The sequence below is a fragment of the Carcharodon carcharias genome, chromosome 3 (genome assembly GCF_017639515.1).
Source record: "Carcharodon carcharias isolate sCarCar2 chromosome 3, sCarCar2.pri, whole genome shotgun sequence".
Lineage (NCBI taxonomy): Eukaryota > Metazoa > Chordata > Chondrichthyes > Lamniformes > Lamnidae > Carcharodon > Carcharodon carcharias.
In genome coordinates this window covers 177,517,538-177,539,594 of record NC_054469.1, presented here as the reverse complement: position 1 = coordinate 177,539,594, position 22,057 = coordinate 177,517,538, and the positions used below count along the sequence as shown (strand labels likewise).

General features: G+C 43.4%; 1 protein-coding gene across 1 annotated transcript in view; it reads left to right on the top strand.

The window, feature by feature from the left end:
• Window positions 1-22,057, top strand: part of LOC121276056 (phosphatase and actin regulator 1-like) — a 683,909-nt gene that overhangs the window by 244,461 nt on the left and 417,391 nt on the right. Inside the window, exon 2 of the mRNA XM_041184001.1 lies at window positions 463-627. Within this exon, the coding sequence (XP_041039935.1) occupies window positions 489-627 (139 nt within the window). The 5' untranslated portion in view covers window positions 463-488. The remainder of the gene's footprint in view (window positions 1-462; window positions 628-22,057) is intronic.

The window sequence follows — 22,057 nt, the reverse complement described above, 5'->3', positions numbered from 1 at the left end:
TTATGTAGTCATTGCTAATTCAGGACACCAGCTTTTTCAGTGACTCTCACTCAAGTCTATTGTAAAACTTTTAAGATGTACAGTTCTTGGCAACCCAGTTGCCGCTGAATCCCCCACTGCCAACAGGTAAAAAGAACTAATAGCATGCAAATACAATGGCATTTTAAAGAATGATGCTCTCTTGTCTGTCAAGCACTTGCAGAGAGAAATGTGCACTTACATACAGACAAGAAGATTGAAATAGAGGGAAGAAGACAGTTTATAGACAGAGTGACACAGTGTAAATGAGACCTGCAGAGATGAGGCTAACAATGGACTGGTGATTAAACATGATGGCACATGATGTTGTGGGAACTTCCAAATAATAATTTACAGTTGAAACATTCCTAACAATGGGAGTGATACAACATAATCTCACTAAACGTTCTGACATCACATTTCTCTTTTTGTTCCTTAATCCAGCGGAAGAAGTCGAAAGGCTGGCTGCAATGCGTTCAGAGTCACTAGTCCCAGGTACTCACACACCACCCATCAGGAGAAGAAGCAAATTTGCAACACTAGGGAGGCTGTTTAAACCGTGGAAATGGAGGAAGAAGAAAAGTGAAAAGTTTAAACAGACATCTGCAGGTAGACATTTTTACAAATTACTCTAATCAATTCTGAATCTGGGGAGCTGCAAAATGAGTGCACTGTTTGGACTGAGAAAATATTGACATCTAATTTTCTGAAACCTTCATGTATAAGTAAACTTCTGTGCTTCTAGCTTTATTATTGTCTGTTGGAACTTTTATATCTTTATCAAAATGTGATCTGTGAGTTTGTTCTGATTCCTATTTCCATCAATTCCACCTCCTCCCCCCAATCCTTACAGACCCCACGTGCATAATATATAATTTCATAATTGACAGACACACCAGGAAACATACCCTTTTTGTGTGTAATCCTTGACTTTGGATATGGGAAGTAAGTACTAACAGAACGATTCACTTAAAGAAGACATGACAGCTGAGCTAGTCCCTCAACATTCATTCATGTGGGGTTCTTGCAGGAATCAGCCACAGGAGCTCCTGTGGATTTTCTCTTTCCTAATCCAGCCAGTTACAGCGGATGTACTGGGGTACAGCCTAGAGTAGCTGTGGCCTATTTTGTATACACTGCTAAGATAAACCTTCCTTCCATCAATTGAGCCATTAGGGGAGCTGATTTTTATTAAGGTTTATTTTTACATTAGTATTTGGCTCAATCGTAAATCATGACACAATCATGATATCTAGCTGTAGTTGTGACTTCTCTTTCGGATGGCATATGCTAATCTATTGGCACTTTTTACTAGAGTACTATAAGCTTATGTTAGAAATCTCATCCTTTAAGAAATATTCATCTGTTCACTGTGGTCTCTATGACCCAGACTCCTGTTATGATAGATACAGAAGCAAAATACTGCTGACACTGGAAATCTGAAATAAAAGCTGAAAATGAAGGAAGTACTCAGCAAAAATATTCTGGAATGTTCTTCTGTCCAACACGATTTATGTTTGTCTCTTTTATCTTGTTCATCTTCACTGCTTTATGTTTCACCTTGATTCTGCTATTCCCATTTACACCTCCTCTAGACACATCTTTTGTTTCTTTGCTTGATACCTGCTGCAGCTGAGTAGTTTTGCGGTTGCCAGGTTCTCAAGCCTCAGACCCAATTATAGAGCCGTGATCTGCAAAGAATTTGCCTTTGATTCCTTGATATTCCCTGCGGGGAAGTGGTTGACCTCCACTCCCACCCAGGAGCTCAGTTTTGTAGGAAACTGACCCTAAACCTGCTATACTGCAAGCATGTGTAAGTTACACAAAAAACTTGTTCTGTGAATGCAAAATATTTACTGTGTTTCTCATTTTGAATAGGGGCTTTTGCACAAAGACCAGCAAGCGAATCTCTTTTTCCCTGCAGTTTGTAAACTTTAGTGCTGTCTTTGGGAATAGGCTGTGCACAAATTGGCTGTCATTACAACAGTGAATAATCTTCCAAAGCATTTATTTGGCTGTAAAAAAACTTTGAGACATCCATTGGTCAAGAAATATACTCTATAAATGCAGGTTTTTCTTCTGTTTGTTGAAGCATCAGTAATGTATGTTTATCAAGGGTCAGCTGAATGGGCAGAATTTTACAAAGCCCCGCTAGCAGGTTTGCAAGCGGGTGGGGGGAGAGTGGGGCAACTGTGTGTACCCTTACTGCCAGATCCCTGCCCATCCCTGACCTTTCTGCATTTTACAGAGGCAAGTCGTAATACAAGGCCTGCCCACCCTCACCCCAATGGAGGCCCGTAAGTGGCCAATTAATGGCAACTTAAGGACTGCTTCGCACTCAGCCTCAATATTGAGTCTGGTGGGAGGGGGTCAAGGATGTTCAGGATGAAGGCGTGGTAGGTTACCATACTCAGGCCTCAGGCAGGGAAAGGAGAGGCCTTCCATGACAGACCCTTTATCCTGATTGGGTCTCCCTTTCTTCCAAGGACTAAGCCCTCTAAGTGCTTTCTCCAACCGTGCTGTTTAATGGTGTCTCCCTGCTTTTTCTAATCTCACACTGTTTTATGGTGTCCCACTGCTCTCCTCTTGCGTGCTTTTGTGGTGTGCCACAGCTTTCTCTCCCCTGTGCTGTTTTATGATGTCTTGCTGCACTTTCTCCCCTTCCGCTGTATACTTTCAATCTCATTTCATGAAATCTATGCCTCCTGGTTATTGATCACACTCGTATGAAAAATAGATCTTTCCTATCCCCTCTTCTGATCCCTTCATAATTTTATGCATTCAATTAAATCTTCCCTATATGTCTTCTCTCCAATAGAACCAATCCCTCATATAGAACCATAGAAAAGTTACAGCACAGAAGGAAGCCATTCGGCCCATCTTATCCATGCCAACCTGAGGACATCCAGGTGCCCTTTCCAATCCCACCTTCCTGCACCCGGCCCATAGCCCTGCAGCTTACAGTACTTAAGGTGCAGATCCAGGTACTTTTTAAAAGAGTTTAGTGTTTCTGCCTCTACCACCAACTTGGGCAGTGAATTCCAGACACCCGGTACCCTCTGCGTAAAAAAGTTCTTCCTCATGTCCCTCCTACACCTTCTGCCTCTTATCTTGAATCTATGTCCCCTGATTCTAGAATTCTCCACCAGGGGAAACAATTTTATCCTGTCCACTCTATCTGTTCCCCTCATAATTTTGTACACCTCAATCAAGTCACCTCTCAGCCTTCTTTGTTCTAAGGAAAATAACCCCAACCTATCCAATCTCTTCTCATAGCTACTCTTTTCTAACCCTGGCAACATTTTTGTAAAGCTCCTCTGCACTCTCTCCAGAGCTATTACATTCTTCCTGTAATGTGGTGACCAGAACTGCACACAATACTCCAGTTGTGGCCTCACCAGTGTTTTATACTGTTCCAACATTATATCCTTACTTTTATATTCTATACCTCTGCCAATGTTGGAGAGCATTCCGTATGCCTTCTTTACAACCTTGTCTACTTGAACTGCTGCCTTCAGGTACCTGTGTGCTTGTACGCCAAGATCTCTCACTTCATCTACCCCTCTTAGTATATTCCCATTTATTGTGTAATCCCTGTAACTGTTTGACCTGCATAAATGTATGACTTCATACTTCTCTATGTTAAAATCCATCTGCCACTTTACCGCCCACTCCACCAACCCATCTATATCGTTTTGGAGATTATGGCTATTGTCTACACTATCCACTACTCGGCCAATCTTTGAGTCATCTGCAAATTTCCCAATTGTGCCCACCATATTCACGTCCAACACCGGACCCTGTGAAACACCACTTGAGACAACTTTCCATTCGCAAGGGCGTCCATCAACCATTACCCTTTGTTTCCTGTTACAAAGCCAACCTTTTATCCAGTTTGCCACATTACCCTGAATCCCATGGGCTTTTACTTTCCTGACCAATCTGCCATGTGGGACCTTGTCAAATGCCTTGCTAAAATCCATGTACACAACGTCCACTGCACTACCTTCATCAACCCTTCTTGTCACTTCCTCAAAGAATTCAATCAGATTTGTGAGGCAAGACCTTCCTTTAAAAAATCCATGCTGACCATCCCTGACTAGTCCATGCCTTTCCACATGACAGTTAATCCTATCTCTCAGGATTGATTCTACTAATTTGTTCACCACTGATGTAAGACTAACTGGCCTATAATTGTTTGGCATTTCCTTTGATCCCTTTTTAAACAATAGAACTACGTTTGCATTTCTCCTGTCCTCTGGTACCTCCCCTGTATCTAGTGAAGATTGGAAAATCATCCTCAGAGCATCTGCTATCTCCTCCCTGACTTCCTTCACAGTCTCGGAAACAATCCATCTGGCCCTGGTGACTTATCAACTTTCAAGGATTTCAACTCTCCGAGAACCTCCTCTCTCTTTATGACTATCCCGTCCAATACCTCGCAGTGTTCCTCCTGGACTATTATATCTACATTCTCCCTTTCCTTTGTAAACACGGAGACAAAATATTCATTCAAAACCCTTCCCACAGCCTCTGTATCTATACACAAGTTTCCATATTAATCTCTGATAGGTCACATTTTTTCCTTAACTAACCTTTTAGCATCAATGTATTGGTAAAACATCTTTGGGTTATCTTTAACTTTACTTCCTAATCTTTTTTCATGCCCTCTCTTTGATTTCCTTATTTCCTTTTTTACTTCGTCTCTGCAGTTCCTATTTTCATCTAGGCTACCTGCAGTGTTTAGTTCTTTGTGCCTATCGTACGCTTTCTTTTTCTGTTTGATCTTCCCCTGTATTCCTCTAGACAACCAGGGAGGTCTAGACTTGGCATTCCTGGAAAGCCATACAAACAATATCTTCCTTGTTTATTTTTGTAGGGGACATGTCTACTTTGTACAATTCGAATCTCGGTTTTTAGTGCTTCCCATTGGTTTTCCGGTTTTATCCTCCAGCAGTGCTGTCCAGTCCACCTCAGCCAAGTCCCTTCTCATTTCTGCAAAATTTGCCTTCCCCCAGTTCAAGACTTTTACTCCTGCCTAATCTCTGTCCTTTTCCTTGGTAATGCTAAATCTATCTGAATTGTGACCACTGTCCCCGATATGGTTGCCAACTGTCACTTCGCCCACCTGCCCGTCTTCGTTTCCCAAGACCAGGTCTAGAATTGCATCTCCTCTCATTGGGTTTGTCACTAAATGGTTGAAAAAATTTTCCTGGACACACTGCATGAATTTTTCTCCCTCAGTGCCCCTGATATTGTTTGAATCCCAATTGATATTAGGATAGTTGAAGTCTCCTACTATTATCGCCCTCTTGCTCTTACAAGCAGAAATTTGCCTACATATTTGTTCTTCTATCTCCCTTTCACTATTTGGGGGTCTGTAGTACACTCCTAGTAATGTGAGTGCCCCTTTTTTATTTCTAAGCTCAATCCATAAAGCCTCGTTTGTTGACCCATTTAGTTTATCGTCCCTTCTCACAACTGGAATTGATTCTTTACCCTCCCTCCTTTTTTATCTCCTACTCTATCGTGCCTGAAGACTCTATGACCAGAGTCATAGCTGCCAGTTGGGTCCCTCCTTTAGCCAAGTGTCCATTATAGCAATGACATCCTGCTGACATGTGTCTACCTGTGCCCTTAACTCACCTACCTTGTTTGTAATACTTATTGCATTGAGGTATAAACAGTTTAACCCCGTCAATTTCCCTTGCTGAACACTTTTTAAACTTTGCTTCTCCTGTAACTCCATGTCTAACACAACATCCCTAGCTAATGTTCTACCTCCATTTTTCTGACCTGTATCTGACCCTACTCCTGGGATCCCATCACCCTGCCACACAAGTTTAAATACTCCCCAACAGAACTCGCAAAAGCCCCTGCAAGGACACTGGTCCCAGTTCTGCCTGGGTGCAGCCCTGTCAGGTTTGTACAGGTCCCAACTTCCCCAAAACCGGTCCCAGTGCCCCAAGCATCTGAATTCCTCCCGGCTACACCATCTCTCCAGCCACGAATCCTGAAGGTACTGCCTCTCCCTCTCTTTTCTTTGGTTTGAGGAGGAGGGAGGGATGGACAGCAATGTAATGTTTGGGACTATTCCATTCTTTGACAGTGGGCCCTCCTGAGTTGTGGTGTCTGCACTGACATCTCCCAGAATGCTTCAGTCACTTCTCACTGCCGCCCTCTGTTGGATGCTCTTCCTCCTGTTGAGTGCAAGAGCCCTTCTCCTCGATCCCCTTCTGAGTTGCAGTGTCTGCGCTGACGTCTCCCAGAATGCTTCATTCATTTCTCACCAGCGCCCTCTGTTGGATGCTCTTCCTCCTGTTGAGTGCAAGAGTTCTTCTCCTCGATTCCCTTCTGAGTTGCGGTGTCTGTGCTGACTTCTCCCAGAATGCTTGTCACTTCTCACTACTGCCCTCTGTTGGATGTGAAATACTGAAAAGTATTTTTAACACGTTGTGGGCCCTGACAACATCCTAGCAATAAATAGCAATAGACCTGTGCTCCAGAACTGGCCACGCCCCCATCCAAGCTTTTCCAGTACAACTAAAACGCAAGCATTTACCCATCAATGTGGAAAATTGCCTAGGTTAGCCCTATCCACTGAAAGCAGGACAATGGATTCCAGCTAAGTACTACCCCATCAAGCTACTCTTGATCTTCAGTAAAGTGATGGAAGATGTCATTAACATTTTCAGTTGTCATTGATATTTGTCAATAACAACTTCACCTGTCATTGGTAGTGCTATCAGGTGGAAGTTACACAGCAATGACATGTCACTGATACTCATTTTGGATTCCGCCAGGGCCACTCACCTCCTGACCACCTTGGTCCAAAAGTACTTCAGAAGCGAGGTGAGAGTGACTGCCCTTGACATCAAGGCAGCATTTGACCAAGTATGGCATCAAGGAGTTCTAGCAAAACTAGAGTCAATGGGATTCGGGGGAGCGGGGGAGAGACTCTCCACTGGTTGGAATCATACCTAGCACAAAGGAAGATGGTTGTGGTTGTTGGAGGTCAATCATCTCAGTTCCAAGACATTAGTTCAGGAGATTGTTGGGGTAATGTCCTAGGCCCAACCAATCTTCAGGTGCTTCATCAATGACCTTTCTCCCATTATAAGATCAGAAGTAGGGATGTTCGCTGATGATTACACATTGCCCAGCACAATTCACGACTCCTCAGATACTGAAGCAGTCCATGTCCAAATGTAGCAAGACCTGGGGAGTCAGGAGGTGAGTTACTCGCCGCAGGATTCCCCAAGGCCTGTCCACCATCAACAAGGCACAAGTCAGGAGGAGTGTACTGGATTACTCTCCAATTGTCTGGATGAGTGCAGCTCTAACAACACTCAAGCTTGACACCATCCAAGCCAAAGCAGCCCGCTTGATTGCCACCCCTTCCACAAACATTCACTCCCTCCACCACCGACACACAGTGGCAACAGAGTGTACCATCTACAAGATGCACTGCAGGAACTCACCAAGTCTCCTTAGGCAGCACCTTTCAAACCCATGACTGCTACCACCTAGAAGGACAAGGACAGCTGATAGTTGGGAACACCACCACCTGGAAGTTCCCCTCCAAGCCATTCACCATCCTGACTTGGAAATAGATCCCCGTTCCTCCGTTGTCACTGGGTCAAAATCCTGGATCTCCCTCCCTAACAACACTGTGGGTGCACCTACACCACAGGGACTGCAACGGTTCAAGGATCACCACCACCTTCTCAAGAGTAATTAGGGATGGGCAATAAATGCTAGTCTAACCAGCAATGCCCATGCCCAGTAAACAAATAAAAATAATAGTTCCTTGACAGCTTGACAGTTCCAATAGGTTAGTGCACTTTTTACACACAATCATGTCTACTTTTAACAATCCCAAAGAGCACCTGGCCTACACCAAGGGCACCTTACTCCTCAAAAAGGGCACATTACCTCTCTCAAAGGCTTCCTGTGACCTTATACTCCCTGGCTATCCAAATGAATCCACAATATTCAGTCCTGCTCGTACCTGGTCTAATCTGCACACTTTGGCCTTTCAGGACCTACCTCACCAAAATCTCACATGAGTGAAGACCGCTGCTGATTTATATGGGCTGCAGCCTCTGTGAAGCACAGAGGTTCTGTGAATAACCTGCCCCCGTTCCATTCCACAAAAATGGCAGAGGCCGGATTCAGTGTCAGTACTTCCGTATTCAGACCTCTGTCAGCAATTTTGAGCAGACAGAGAGCAAGTTTTCATTCAGGCCAAAATATTCAATAGGAACCATTCCTATGTCATCTTCCTCCTAAAATAGGTTAACTTCTAGGTTTCTATTGGGCCTTACTCTTTCCTTAGTTATCCTCTTGCTCTTTATGTTTTTATAGAGCATTTTTTGGCTTTTCTTGAACTAACTTTACTCCTAGTGTTATCCTTGTCCTCATCTCATTAACTAAACTCTTTAATTGAAGCCTCAGCAAATAATCACCAAGTAACTTATTTGATTTTCTAGCCATTATTTCCTCCTGGATTTTTTGTTCATTCATGTGTTATGAACATCGATGGCAAGGCCAGCATTTTTTGCCAATGCCTCTTTTCCTTTGAGAAAGTGATGGTGAGTTGCCTTCTTGAACCACTGCAGTCCATCGTGTAGGTACATTCATAGTGCTGTTCAGGCGTTCCAGGATTTTGACCCAAGTGAAGAAACTGTTCCAGGTTAGGATGGTGTGTGACTTGGAGGGGAACATGCTGATGATGATGGTGTTCCCTTGCGCTTGCTGCCCTTGTTCTTCAAGGTAATGGAGGTTGCAGAATAGATGTGTCGAAGGACTCATAGTACCAAATTTCTGCAGTGCTTCTTGTCGATGGTACATACTGCTGCCACTGTGCCCCATGGTGAAAGGAATGCTGATAAAGTTTATTCACTTTTTTAATATTTATATTTGTATTTGTAATATTTGGACTTGCTTATTTATTTTCTGCCTTTAATTTTCAGCCTTGTATCTTCCCTTCTGAATCTCCATTCAGCTTCCCATGATCTTGTGTAACTGGGTTAAACCCTCTTCAACCGCATTTCCTGTGATGATATTGATGCAGATCCAGCTGTGGTGCAACCCATCCATCTACTTGTAACGTAGAAATTAGGAGCAGGAGTAGGCCATTCATTATGATCATGGCTGATCATCCCACTCAATAGCTGCTCCTGCATTCTCCCCATACCCTTTGATCCCTTTCACCCCAAGAGCAAAATCCAACTCCTTGAAAACGTACAATGTTTTGGTCTCAACTACTTTCTGTGGTAACGAATTCCACAGGCTCACCACTCTCTGGGTGAAGAAATATCTCCTCATCTCAGTCCTAAATGGTCTACCCCATATCCTCATATGTCAGTCCCGCCATCAGTTGGGTAAACCTTCGCTGCACTCCCTCTATAGCAAGTACATCCTTCCTCAGATAAGGAGACCAAAACCGCACACAGTATTCCAGGTGTGGTCTCAACAAGGCCCTGTATAATTGCAACAAGACATCCCTGTTCCTGTACTTGAATCCCCTGGCTATAAAGGCCAACCTACCATTTGTCTTCTTTACCGCCTGCTGCACCTGCATGTTTACCTTCAGCGACTGGTGTGCAAGAACACGCAAGTCTCGTTGCACATTCCGTTGCACTGAAAGGTCTGAAGGTGGATGAATCACCTGGACCAGATGGATTACACCCCAGAGTTCTGAAGGAGATAGCTGAAGAGATATTGGCGGAGTTAGTGGTGATCTTTCAGGAATCACTGGAATCGGGGAGGGTCCCAGAGGACTGGAAAATCGCTAATGTAACCCCCCGTTTAAGAAGGAAGTGAGGCAAAAGACGGGAAATTACAGGCCGATTAGCCTGACCTCGGTCGTTGGTAAGATTTTAGAGTGCATTATTAAGGATGAGATTTCAGAATACTTGGAAGTGCATGGTAAAATAGGGCAAAGTCAGCATGGTTTCATCAAGGGGAGGTCATGCCTGACAAATCTGTTAGAATTCTTTGAGGAGGTAACGAGTAGGTTAGACAAAGGAGAGCCAATGGATGTTATCTACTTGGACTTCCAGAAGGCCGTTGACAAGGTGCCGCACAGGAGGCTGCTCAGTAAGATAAGAGCCCATGGTGTTAGAGGCAAGGTACTATCATGGATAGAAGACTGGCTGTCTGGCAGGAGGCAGAGAGTGAGGATAGGGGGATCCTTCTCAGGATGGTGGCCGGTGACTAGTGGAGTTCCGCAGGGGTCAGTGTTGGGACCATAACTTTTCACTTTATACATTAATGATCTAGATGAAGGAACTGAGGGCATCCTGGCTAAGTTTGCAGATGATACAAAGATAGGTGGAGGGACAGGTAGTATTGAGGAGGCAGGGAGGCTGCAGAAGGATTTGGACAGGTAGGAGAATGGGCAAAGAAGTGGCAGACGGAATACTACATGGGGAAGTGTGAGGTCATGCACTTTGGTAGGAAGAATAGAGACATAGACTATTTTCTAAATGGGGAGAGAATTCAGAAATCTGGAGTGCAAAGGGACTTGGGAGTCCTAGTCCAGGATTCTCTTAAGGTTAACTTGCAGGTTGAGTCGGCAGTTAGGAAGGCAAATGCAATGTTGACTTTTATTTCGAGAGGACTAGAATATAAAAGCAGGGATGAGCTGCTGAGGCTTTATAAGGCTCTGGTCAGACCACATTTAGAATATTGTGAGCAATTTTGGGCCCCGTATCTCAGGAAGCATGTTCTGGCCCTGGAGAGGGTCCAGAGGAGGTTTAAGAGAACGATCCCAGGAATGAAAGGCTTAACACATGAGGAATGTTTGAGGACTCTGGGTCTATACTTGATGGAGTTTAGAAGGATGAAGGGGGATCTGATTGAAACTTACAGAATACTGAAAGGCCTGGATAGAGTGGATGTGGGGAAGATGTTTCCATTAGTAGGAGAGATTAGGACCTGAGGGCACAGCCTCAGAGTAAAGGGAAGACCTTTTAGAACAGAGATGAGGAGAAACTTCTTTAGCCAGAGAGTGGTGAATCTATGGAATTCATTGCCACAGAAGGCTGTGGAGGCCAGGACATTGAGTGTATTTAAGATTAAGATAGATTTGTTCTTGATTGGTAAGGGGATCAAAGGTTAGGGGGAGAAGGTGGGAGAATGGGGTTGAGAAACTTATCAGCCATAATTGAATGGCGGAGCAGACTCGATGGGCCGAATGGCCTAATTTCTACTCCTGTGTCTTATGGTCTTATTCACCTCTCTCAATTTATAGCCATTCAGATAATAACCTGCCTTCCTTTTTTTTGCCACCAAGGTGGATAACCTCACATTTATCCACATTATACTGCATCTGCTATGCATTTGCCCATTCACTTAGCTTGTCCAAATCACACTGAAGTGTCACTGCCTCCTCCTCACAGCTCATCCTCCCACCCAGCTTTGTGTCATCTGCAAATTTGGAGACATTACATTTAGTTCGCTCATCTAAATCATGAATATGTATTGTGAATAACTGGGATCCCAGCACTGATCCCTGCAGTACCCCACTAGTCACTGCCTGCCTTTCGGGAAATGGACCCGTATATTCCGACTCTTTGTTTCCTGTCTGCCAACCAGTTTTCTATCCATCTCAGTACACTACTCCCAATTCCATGTGCTTTAATTTTACACGCCAGTCTCTTATGTGGGACTTTGTTGAAAGTCTTCTAAAAGTCCAAATAAACCACATCCACTGGCTCCCCCTCATCAACTCTACTTGTTACATCCTCGAAAAATTCCAGTAGACTTGTCAAGCATGATTTCCCTTTCATAAATACATGCTGACACTGTCCGATTCTGCCACTGTTTTCCACGTGCTCAGCTATTAAATCTTTTATAATGGACTCTAGAATTTTCCCCACTACCGACGTCAGGCTGACTGGTCTAAAATTCCCTGTTTTCTCTCTACCTCCCTTTTTAAATAGTGGGGTTACATTAGCTACCCTTCAATCTGTAGGAACTGTTCCAGAATCTATAGAATCTTGGAAGATGACCACCAATGCATCCACTATTTCTAGGGCCACTTCCTTAAGTACTCTGGGGTGTTGATCATCAAGCCCTGGGGCTCTATTGGCCTTCAATTCCATCAATTTCCCCAATGCGATTTCCCTACTAATACTGATTTCTTCCAGTTCCTCCCTCTCACTAAACCCTGTGTTCCCCAACATTTCTGGTATGTTATTTGTGTCCTCCTTTGTGAAGACTGAACCAAAGTATGTATTCAGTTGTTTAGCCATTTCTTTGTTGCCCATTATAAAATCCCCTTTTTCTGGCTGAAGACATTTATCTTCACCAATCGTTTTCTCTTCACATACCTGTAGAAACTCTTACAGTCAGTTTTTATGTTCCCTGTAAGCTTACTCTCATACTCTATTTTCCCCTTCTTAATCAATCCCTTGGTCCTCCTTTGCTGAATTCTAAACTGCTCCCAAACTCAGGCCTGTTGTTTCTTCTGGCCAATTTGTATGCCGCTTCCTTGCATCTAATACTATCTCTAATTTCTCTTGGAAGTCATGGTTTGGCCACCTTTCCTGTTTTACCTTTGCGCCAGACAGGAATAAACAATTGTTGCAGTTCACCCATGCGCTCTTTGAATGTTTGCCATTGCCTGTCCACCGTCATCCCTTTAAGTAATGTTTCCCAATCCATCATAGCCAACTCACGCCTCATACCATTGTACATGTCCCAGCTCCCCCAGAACTGGTCCCAGTGCTCTAGGGATCTAAAGCTGTCTGTCCTGTACCATATCTGCAGTCATGCCCCATCCTCTTATTCCTGTACTCATTAGCATGTGGCACTAGGAGTAATCTGGAGATCAATAACTTTCTTTCCTAACTCCCTAAAATCTGCCCGCTGAATCTAATCCCTTTTTCTACCTATGCCATCGGTGTTGACCACATCTTCTGGCTGCTCACTCTTCCCTCTCCGAGTACTCTGCAGCTGCTCAATGACATTCTTGACCCTGGTTCCAGGGAGTCAGCATATCATCCTGGAGTCATGTTTGCAGCCACAGAAACACCTTGTCTGTTCCCCTAACTATTGAATTCCCTTTCACTATTGTTTCCCTAGCTTTCCTCCTCCCCTTCTACACAGTTGAGCTAGCCATGGTGTTGTGGCCTTGGCTCTGGCTGTACTTCCCAGAGAAACCATCATCCTCACCATCATTCAGAACTGCATACTGGTTAAAGAGTGAGATGCACTTAGCAGACTCTGCACTGACTGTCTGACCTTCCCTAGGGATCACCTACCTTACTGTCTGCCCACATCCCGGAATACGCTCTCAGCCTTGTGGGTGAACCATAGTGATGCCACTCGCGGCTCAAGCTCTGAAAACTAGAGCTTGAACTCCTCCAACTCATGACACTTCCTGTACATGTCGCTTTCCCAGAGGTAAGAAGCATCCTGGAGTTCCCAGATGACACAGGATGTGCATTCAATAGGATTGGGGTGCTCTGTCATGCCTCGATTTATTACATTTCTTCGTCTACTAACTACAGTTCTCAGTTTAACCCATTGCCAAATTTGGAGAGAAAAAATTTACAATGATAACATTCATCAACCACATATCTGCTGGCCTGTCTCATTCGTTTATTTTATTTCTGTTGTTTTTCAATTCACTGAATATATCCTACCGCCTCAGCTCAGCCTGTACTCTGTCCTGGCCTAGTCTCTTGCTCTATTTATGCTCTTGCTCCCTCTACTCTCGCCACCTCTAACCACTCTGTTTGGAATTCGATTCTTTTTTCTGTGTTCGGGCCAAAGCTATTATGAGGTCTGGAACTGAGTGGTCCTGGTGCTACGTAAACTGAGCATTGGTGAGCAGTTTATCACTGTACTGCAATGGTACCCATTGAATTGTGTTTGACATGGAAGCCCATAAAACTCCTTATGGTGCCTCTGTATAAATTCCATTTGAGACATTGGTCTGAATTTTTTTTCCTGCGTTGGGCGAGCTCGGCGGGAGCGGGTAGGGGTGGTCGTGGAGCACTGCCATTTTATGCAGGCAGGCCAATTAAGGCCCACCCAGTGTAAGATGCATGCAGTAGTGCTGAGCGCTACCTGTGTGGGCAGGGGGAGGAGAGAGAATTGGGCATAAAGTTGCCTCAGGGAGATTAAAGCTCATTTAAAAAAAAAATAATAAATGCAATAAAAATTTAATGAAATGTCATCTCATGACTGTGTCACATGAGATGGGACGTGTTTTTATTTTTCAGAAAAAGTTTTTATTCAATTCATAGAAGCTTTCGGAAACCTCATCCTGCTCGTGGATGAAGTTTCCTAAAAAGCAAAAAGGCCGCTTGGCCTTTTCACCTGAATGCCAACTGTAGGGTTGGACGGGCAGTGTGAAGTTCAGGTTAATTACCTGGTGAATGGCCTTAATAGGTCTATCTATTATCGGCGGGCGTGCAGCTCACTCCGGCACGTGCCCACCGAACAAAATATTGCGAGACAGCGTAATAACATCGGGACGCACACCTGAGTCATCACGTGTCATTTTAGGTGCCGGCGTGTTGGGGCCGCTGATTGTAAAATCCTGGCCATTATTCCTGTAAGCTATGCTAGAATCTCTCTCTTGGTAATATCTTTTCTTCCTTCCTTTCTAAGTTACAAGTGTTCCATCATGCCTGTCAGTAAAAGCTCTCCTGGTCAATGTCTGCACTCATTTTCTTCAACCTGTGACACTTAACAAGATTCTTCTGTTTGACGAGTGTCTTGAGACACAAAACACACTTTTTTTAGAATACTGTCCTATACTATAAAACTGTTTAGGGGATTATCGTGATATAGTTATACAGTTGACAATCTTGCAGAGATATACTATAAAGGCAATGGTAGTGGTAGTTTAGTGATTGTGATGGTTCTGCATTAGTAATGCCAGAAATTATGAATTTAAATCCTAACATTGAAAGTCCTGAAATGTATATATGTAAATGAGTCCTACAGTCGCTTCAGGATCTGGGTGCCATTTTGTTGCTGTCACAGTTCCTCATCATAAACTATGACTTCCACTTCACTATTTAAAAGATCCTCAGCTGCTCTTGGAAACATCTGTGAAATATTTGGTTGCTGTTACATTTCAATTTTTGACAGCTTAATCTATTTTAATTAGCTAGCAGTGACTGTAGTATATTCTTCTCCCTTAAGGGCTTCAGATAACATACCTTTTTCATCATGGGTTTTCTTCTGGAGGATCAGGGGAAGGAGTACTCTTGAAATAAAATGTGACCATTTTTGGTTTACACTTATTACAATAGTGCCCCAATTTAAAAATACTATTAAGCTGTGTTTCAGTTTGATCTTTCTTCACATATTAATCAGCTGAGCTTTGAAGTTCAGAAATATTCTGCACTGTTCTGTGGGCCAAACTTTGATTTTGCTCTGCACTAGGCTGCATCTTTGGTAATCCAGTGGCTCTGAATCTCAATCAGTGAGTCATGCAGACCAGGAAAAACCAAAGTTCACTCAAGTCTGAGGCAAGTTAATTGAGCTCAGTACTAAGTACACAGATGAGATCAGGGGCATTGAATACAAACCTATCCACTTAATAAAAGCATGATTTTTTTACACTACACTTATGCAAGATAATTCTGAAGCAACATACCTATGATGGACTAGATAGCAGCAAAAAATTGAAACTAGAATGTGCAGGCATTGTTAGAAATTTTTCTGCACTCTTCCCCTTCTCCTAGTAGAGAACTAGGCTACCTTACTATTGTAAGTTCCTCTACGTGTAAATGGCAGCGGGGGGAATGTGGTGAAGGAACTCAGCCAATTTCCTTGCCTTCCACCTGAAGTACCTCCAACCCCATCTTTGAGCAGGATATGATGGGGTAGCGAAGATAGCCTGTAATGGCCTACTTGCAGGGAGAGGGCCTAAAAGTGGGCATCTCTTGCGCTCTCTCGCTCGCGCTCTCTTGCTCTGTCCCGCTCACTCCTCCACCTCATACGCAATCCTGAGGAAGGGATGGCTTACACAGACATTAATCTTAATTTTTTAGATAAAGTCTTAGCTATGTTACTGTCTCCCTTAATACTGCCTGATTGGACTCAGCTGCTGCAGTAGATTTCACTCCCGCAATTTGCAGCTGGTGAGCTGCAACCACAGGCAGGTGAGTGCCCATTATCCTGGCAGTAGTCATACTTCTCTTGCTGAGTAAAGGGGAACCCAGGTGAGATAGAGAATGAGGATCTGCAGAAACTGACCTTGTTGTACATGATGTCTGTTAGGATAGGATAAAGATAAAGACCTTTGGAAGGACAGCCAAACCATGGTACTTTGGAGTAAGAGGCTGGCCAAAGGCAGAAGGAATAGGATGGAAGCGTTATATGGTTTGGAGGATTCAGTAATTAGGGGGACAGACATCATAATCAAGTGTTGTGCACCTGGTGCCAGGGCAAGGGACATCTCGAAACAGCTTGAGAGGACATTGGAGTGGGAGAAGGAGGATCCAGTCATTGTGATCCATGCTAGGATCAGAAACTTGGGGAGGGTAGTTAAGAAATCCTGTTTGGAAAGTACCCAGGGACTAGGAGCTAAATTAAGAAACAGAACCTCAAGGGTGAAACGGGAAAAATGTGGTCACAATGCTGCTTTTCAAGTGGTGCTATGCAGATTATGTTGATTTATCTAACAGTGATCATAATATGATCAAGCTCAAGTAATATTTGAAAGGGTGAAATATCAAACAGCAACTATGACTCTAGATTTAGGTAAAGCTGATTTCATTTCAATGCAATGCCACAGAGATTGCTCGTAGTAAACTGGGCAAATCTATTAATGGGTAAAATGATAGAAGTGAGCTGTTCAAAAGATTTGTTGTGACACTGAAATAGTCTATACCCCAAAGGACTGAGCTTGTCAAAAAAATCAGCCATGGATGACTATAAAGAGATAAGGGACAACATAAACCTAAAAGAGAAAACAGACAAAAATGCAAAAAATAGCACACATCCTGGCGAATGAGAAAGATAAAAAGAGCGGCAAAGGGTGGTAAAAGAGAATGTAGGTGCAACTTTAGCAATAAACTAAAAATTGTTGTTTAAGTTAAGAGGTAAGTTAAGTTTCTTCCTGTCTTAAACATATACAATATACCAGTTCTCTGAGAGCAGCTGTAACTAGTTAATTAGGTAGCTAGCTTAAACTGGTTTCTGAGTTTTAGCAGAGCTGACATTGTTTTTCAGAGAGTATAAATACAGATGTGACTTAAGTGCTGCTTGAGTGTACAGTGTGTGTAGCTGGGAGTTCGATGAAGAGGGAAACTAAAACTTAATTAAGAAATGTAAATGTAATCAACACAGATGGCAGTATGGATACTGTGTCGCAGCTACAGCATGTTGGAGCTCGTGGGTGCCACTGCAATCCATGCTGACCACATCTGTACTAAGTGCAGCTTGGGGAGCTTCAGCTCAGAGTCATTGAGCTGGAGGCCAAGCTGCAGAGATGCAATGCATCAGGGAGGGGGAAAGTTACCTGGACACTTTGTTCTAGAAGGCAGTCACACCCCTTAGGTTAGTGTCATCTGATTTGTTCAGTGGTCAGGGATAGGCAGGTCTAACTGTGAATCAGCCAAGTAAGGCAATTGAGTAGGTCGAAATGGGGGAGTGTCAGCTCTTGCAATTGAGCAACAAGTTTGAGATTCTTGCAGTGAAGGCTAAAATGTGGATGAGCAGGCTAAACCATGGTATAGGAAGTCATTCAAGTGGGGGTAGTCAAAAGGAATGCAGTGGTAATAGGGAACAGGAGAGTCAGGGGGATTGACACTGCTCTCTGCAGCCGAGAGTGAGAATCCAGAAGGCTGTGTTGCCTGCCTGGTGCCAGGGTTCGGGATATCTACTCAGGGCTGGAGAAGAACTTGCACTGGGATGGGGAGGATCCAGTTGTCGTGGTCCATGCAGGTACCAACAACATAGGTTAGACTAGGAAAGAGGTTCTGCTTAGGGAGTATGAGGAGCTAGACACTAAATTTAAAAAGCAGAACCTCAAAAGTAATAATCTCTGGATTATCACTTGAGCCACACGCAAATTGGCTTAGGCTAAATAATATTAGAGAGGTGAATGCATGGCTCAAAGACTGGTGGTGGAGAGATGGGTTCTGGTTCGTGAGGCACTGGTACCAGTACTGGGGAAAGTGAGTTCTGGACCACTGGGGCGGACTTCACCTGAACTGTCCTAGGACCAGTGTTCAAGCAAGTCACATAATTAGAGAAGTAGAGAGGGCTTTAAAATAAAAAGTGGAAGGAAGGGAGCATATAGAGGAAAATTGAGTAAATTAAAGGGAAGTGACAAGGCAATAGATCAAGGTAATAATAAAGGTAATGATAATCAAGAGTTTGGCAGGAAGAGACAGTAGTTGCAAACTTAAGGGTGTGCTAGCAGATAGGGCCAGAGTTTACAAAAACAGTAAAAAGAACTGAATTAAGGACTTTGCATCTGAATGCCCATAGCATTCACAATAGAACAGATGAATTGTAAGCTGAAAATGAAATTCATATGTATGACCCTATAGCCATCGCAGGGATGTGGCTACAAGGAAACCAAACCTGGGACCTGAATATCCAATGGTACATGACATCCAGGAAAGACAGGAAGCTGGAAAAGCTGGTGGGGTAGCTCTGTTAATCAAAGAGGGCATTAGTACTGCAGTGAGAAATGACCTTAGTTCAAAAGACCAAGACATAGAATCAGTTTAGGTGGAAGTAAGAAACAGCATGGGGCAGAAAACAATAGTGGGAGGTGTTTATAGGCCACCAAATATTTGTGGTAATGTAAATCATCAGTATAACTCAGGAAATTAGAGGCCTTTGTAAGAGGAGTAATACAGTAATCATGGGGGATTTCAATCTACATACAGACTGGATAAAGCTAATTAGTACTAATGTGAGGGATGAATTCTTGGAATGTATGTGAGATGGTTTTCTAGAACAGTACATTGAGGAACCAACCAGGGAACAGGCTATTTCAGATATAGTATTGTGCAATGAAAAAGGGCTAATTAATAATCTTGTTGTAAAGGAGCCTTTAGGAAAGACCATAATATGATAGAATTTTACATTAAGTTTGAAAGTGATGTATTTCAATCATAAACTAAGGTCTTAAATCAAACAAGGGAAACTATGAAGGTGTGAGGAGAAAATTGGCTATGTTAAAAGGCATGACAGGTAATGACTAACATTTAAAGAACTAATACATAACTTACAGCAAAAATATGTTCTTTTAATGCACAAAAACCCAGCAAGATAAGTGTTTCAACTATGGCTAATAAAAATTAATCAAGGATTGTATGAGATCAAGGGAAGAGGCGGATAAAGATGCAAAAAAAAATGCCTGAGGTTTGGGAACGTTTTCGAATTTTGCAAAGAAGGACCAAGAAACTTTAAGAAAGGGAAGATATATGAGTAAACTTGTGAGCAACATTAAAAAAACTGTAAAAGCATCTATAGGTATGTAAAAATGAAAAGATTAGCAAAAACAAATATAATGGAGAATCAAGGGACTAGTGTAAGTGAGAAACTGCTAGATATTAATATCAGTAAAAAAGAAGTACTCGGTAAATTAGCGGGACTTAAAGATCTACATCCCAGAAGGTTGAAAGAGGTAGCTGAAGAAATAGTAGATGCGTTGGTGGTCATTTTTCAACATTCTATAGATTCTATGCTGGTTGCTGTAGAATGGAAGTTGACAAACGTAACAGCACTATTTAAAAAAGAAAGGAGAGAGGAAATGGATGACTACACAACTGTTAGCCTAACATCAGTTATAGGAAAAATGCTAGAACCTATGATAAAAGATGTAATGACAGGACAAATGGGAAAATAATGGTAGGATTAAGCAGAGTCAACATCCCAATATTCTCCCTCCACCTGGACCCCTCCCTCTGGATTCTTACCTTCTCTTGATCTTTTCATTGAGAACTGTACCCCAGCTCCAATATTCTCCCTCCACCTGGACCCCTCCCTCTGGATTCTTACATTCTCTTGATCTTTTCATTGAGAACTGTATGCCCAAACGATCCCCATCCATCACTACTCTCCTCCGTCTGGCTGAACTTGTTCTCACACTGAACGATTTCTCCTTTAACTCCTCTCACTTCCTCCAAATAAAAGGTGTGGCTACGGGTACCCGCATGGGCCCCAGCTATGCCTGTCTCTATATGGGGTATGTGGAACATTCCTTGTTCCAGTCCTACTCTGGCCCCCTCCCATAACTCTTTCTCTGGTACATCGATGATTACTTTGGTGCTGCTTCATGCTCTCGTCAGGACTTGGAAAAATTTATTAATTTTGCTTCCAATCTCCACCCCTCCATCATTTTCACATGGTCCATCTCTGACACTTCCTTTCCCTTCCTTGACCTCTCTGTCTCAATTTCTGGCGATAGACTGTCCACCAATATCCATTACAAGCCTACCGACTCCCACAACTACCTCGACTACAGCTCCTCACACCCCGCTTCCTGTAAGGACTCCATCCCATTCTCTCAGTTCCTTCGCCTCCGTCGCATCTGTTCTGATGATGCTACCTTCAAAAACAGTTCCTCTGACATGTCCTCCTTCTTCCTTAACCGAGGTTTTCCACCCACGGTCGTTGACAGGGCCCTCAACCGTGTCTGGCCCATCTCCCGCGCATCCACCTTCACCCTTCTCCTCCCTCCCAGAAACATGATAGGGTCCCCCTTGTCCTCACTTATCACCCCACCAGCCTCCACATTCAAAGGATCATCCTCCGCCAACTCCAGCATGATGCCCCACCACCAAACACATCTTCACCTCACCCCCTCTGGTGGCATTCCGTGGGGATCGTTCCCTCCGGGACACCCTGGTCTACTCCTCCATCACCCCCCCATTCCTCAACCCCTACCTATGGCACCTCCTCATGCCCATGCAAAAGATGCAACACCTGCCCTTTCACTTTCTCTCTCCTCACCATCCAAGGGCCCAAACACTCCTTTCAAGTGAAGCAGCATTTCACTTGCATTTCCCCCAACTTAGTCTACTGCATTCGTTGCTCCCACATGTCTGTCCTTGGCTTGCTGCATTGTTCCAGTGAAGCCCAATGCAAACTGGAGGAACAGCACCTCATCTTCTGACTAGGCACTTTACAGCCTTCTGGAATGAATATTGAATTCAACAACTTTAGATCTTGAACTTCCTCATCCATCCCCATCCCCTTTCCATTTCTTCCCCTTTTTGTTTTTTCCAATAATTTATATAGATTTGTCTTTTCCCACCTATTTCCATTATTTTTAAATCTTGTATGCTGGGCTAGTCTTTCCACCCCACCCCCACTAGAGCTGTACCTTGAGTGCTCTGCCATCCATTCTTAATTAGCACATTTGTTTAGATAATATCACCACCCTCAACACTTCTTTGTTCCATGGTCTGTGACATCTTTTGATTATCTGCTCCTATCACTGCTTGCTTGTCCCTACAACCACACCAACCCCCCGCAAACTTCTCTTCTCCCCCGCCACCTTAAACCAGCTTATATTTCACCCCTCTTCTAACATTCACTCAGTTCTGTTGAAGGGTCATGAGGACTCGAAACGTCAACTCTTTTCTTCTCTGCCGATGCTGCCAGACCTGCTGAGTTTTTCCAGGTAATTCTATTTTTGTTTTGGATTTATGAAAGGGAAATCAAGTTTAACAAACCTGTTGGAGTAATTTGAGGATGTATATAGCAGAATAGATCAGGGGGATCCGGTGGATGTGGCATGTTCAGATTTTCAGAAAGCTTTTGATAAGGCCCTACATGAGAAGCTTGTAAACTAAATGAGGATGGCACATGGGATTGGGGGAAATATACTGACATGGATTGAGAATTGGTTGACGAACAGAGAGTAGGAATAAATGGATCATTTGCGGAATGGCAGGCTTTGATTAGTGGGGTAACGCAAGGATCAGTTATTTACAATCTATATCAGTGATTTGGTTGTTGGGATTAAATGTAATATTTCAAAGTTTGCAGATGACATAAAACTAGGTGAGTTGTGAGGATGATGCAAAGACACTTTAAA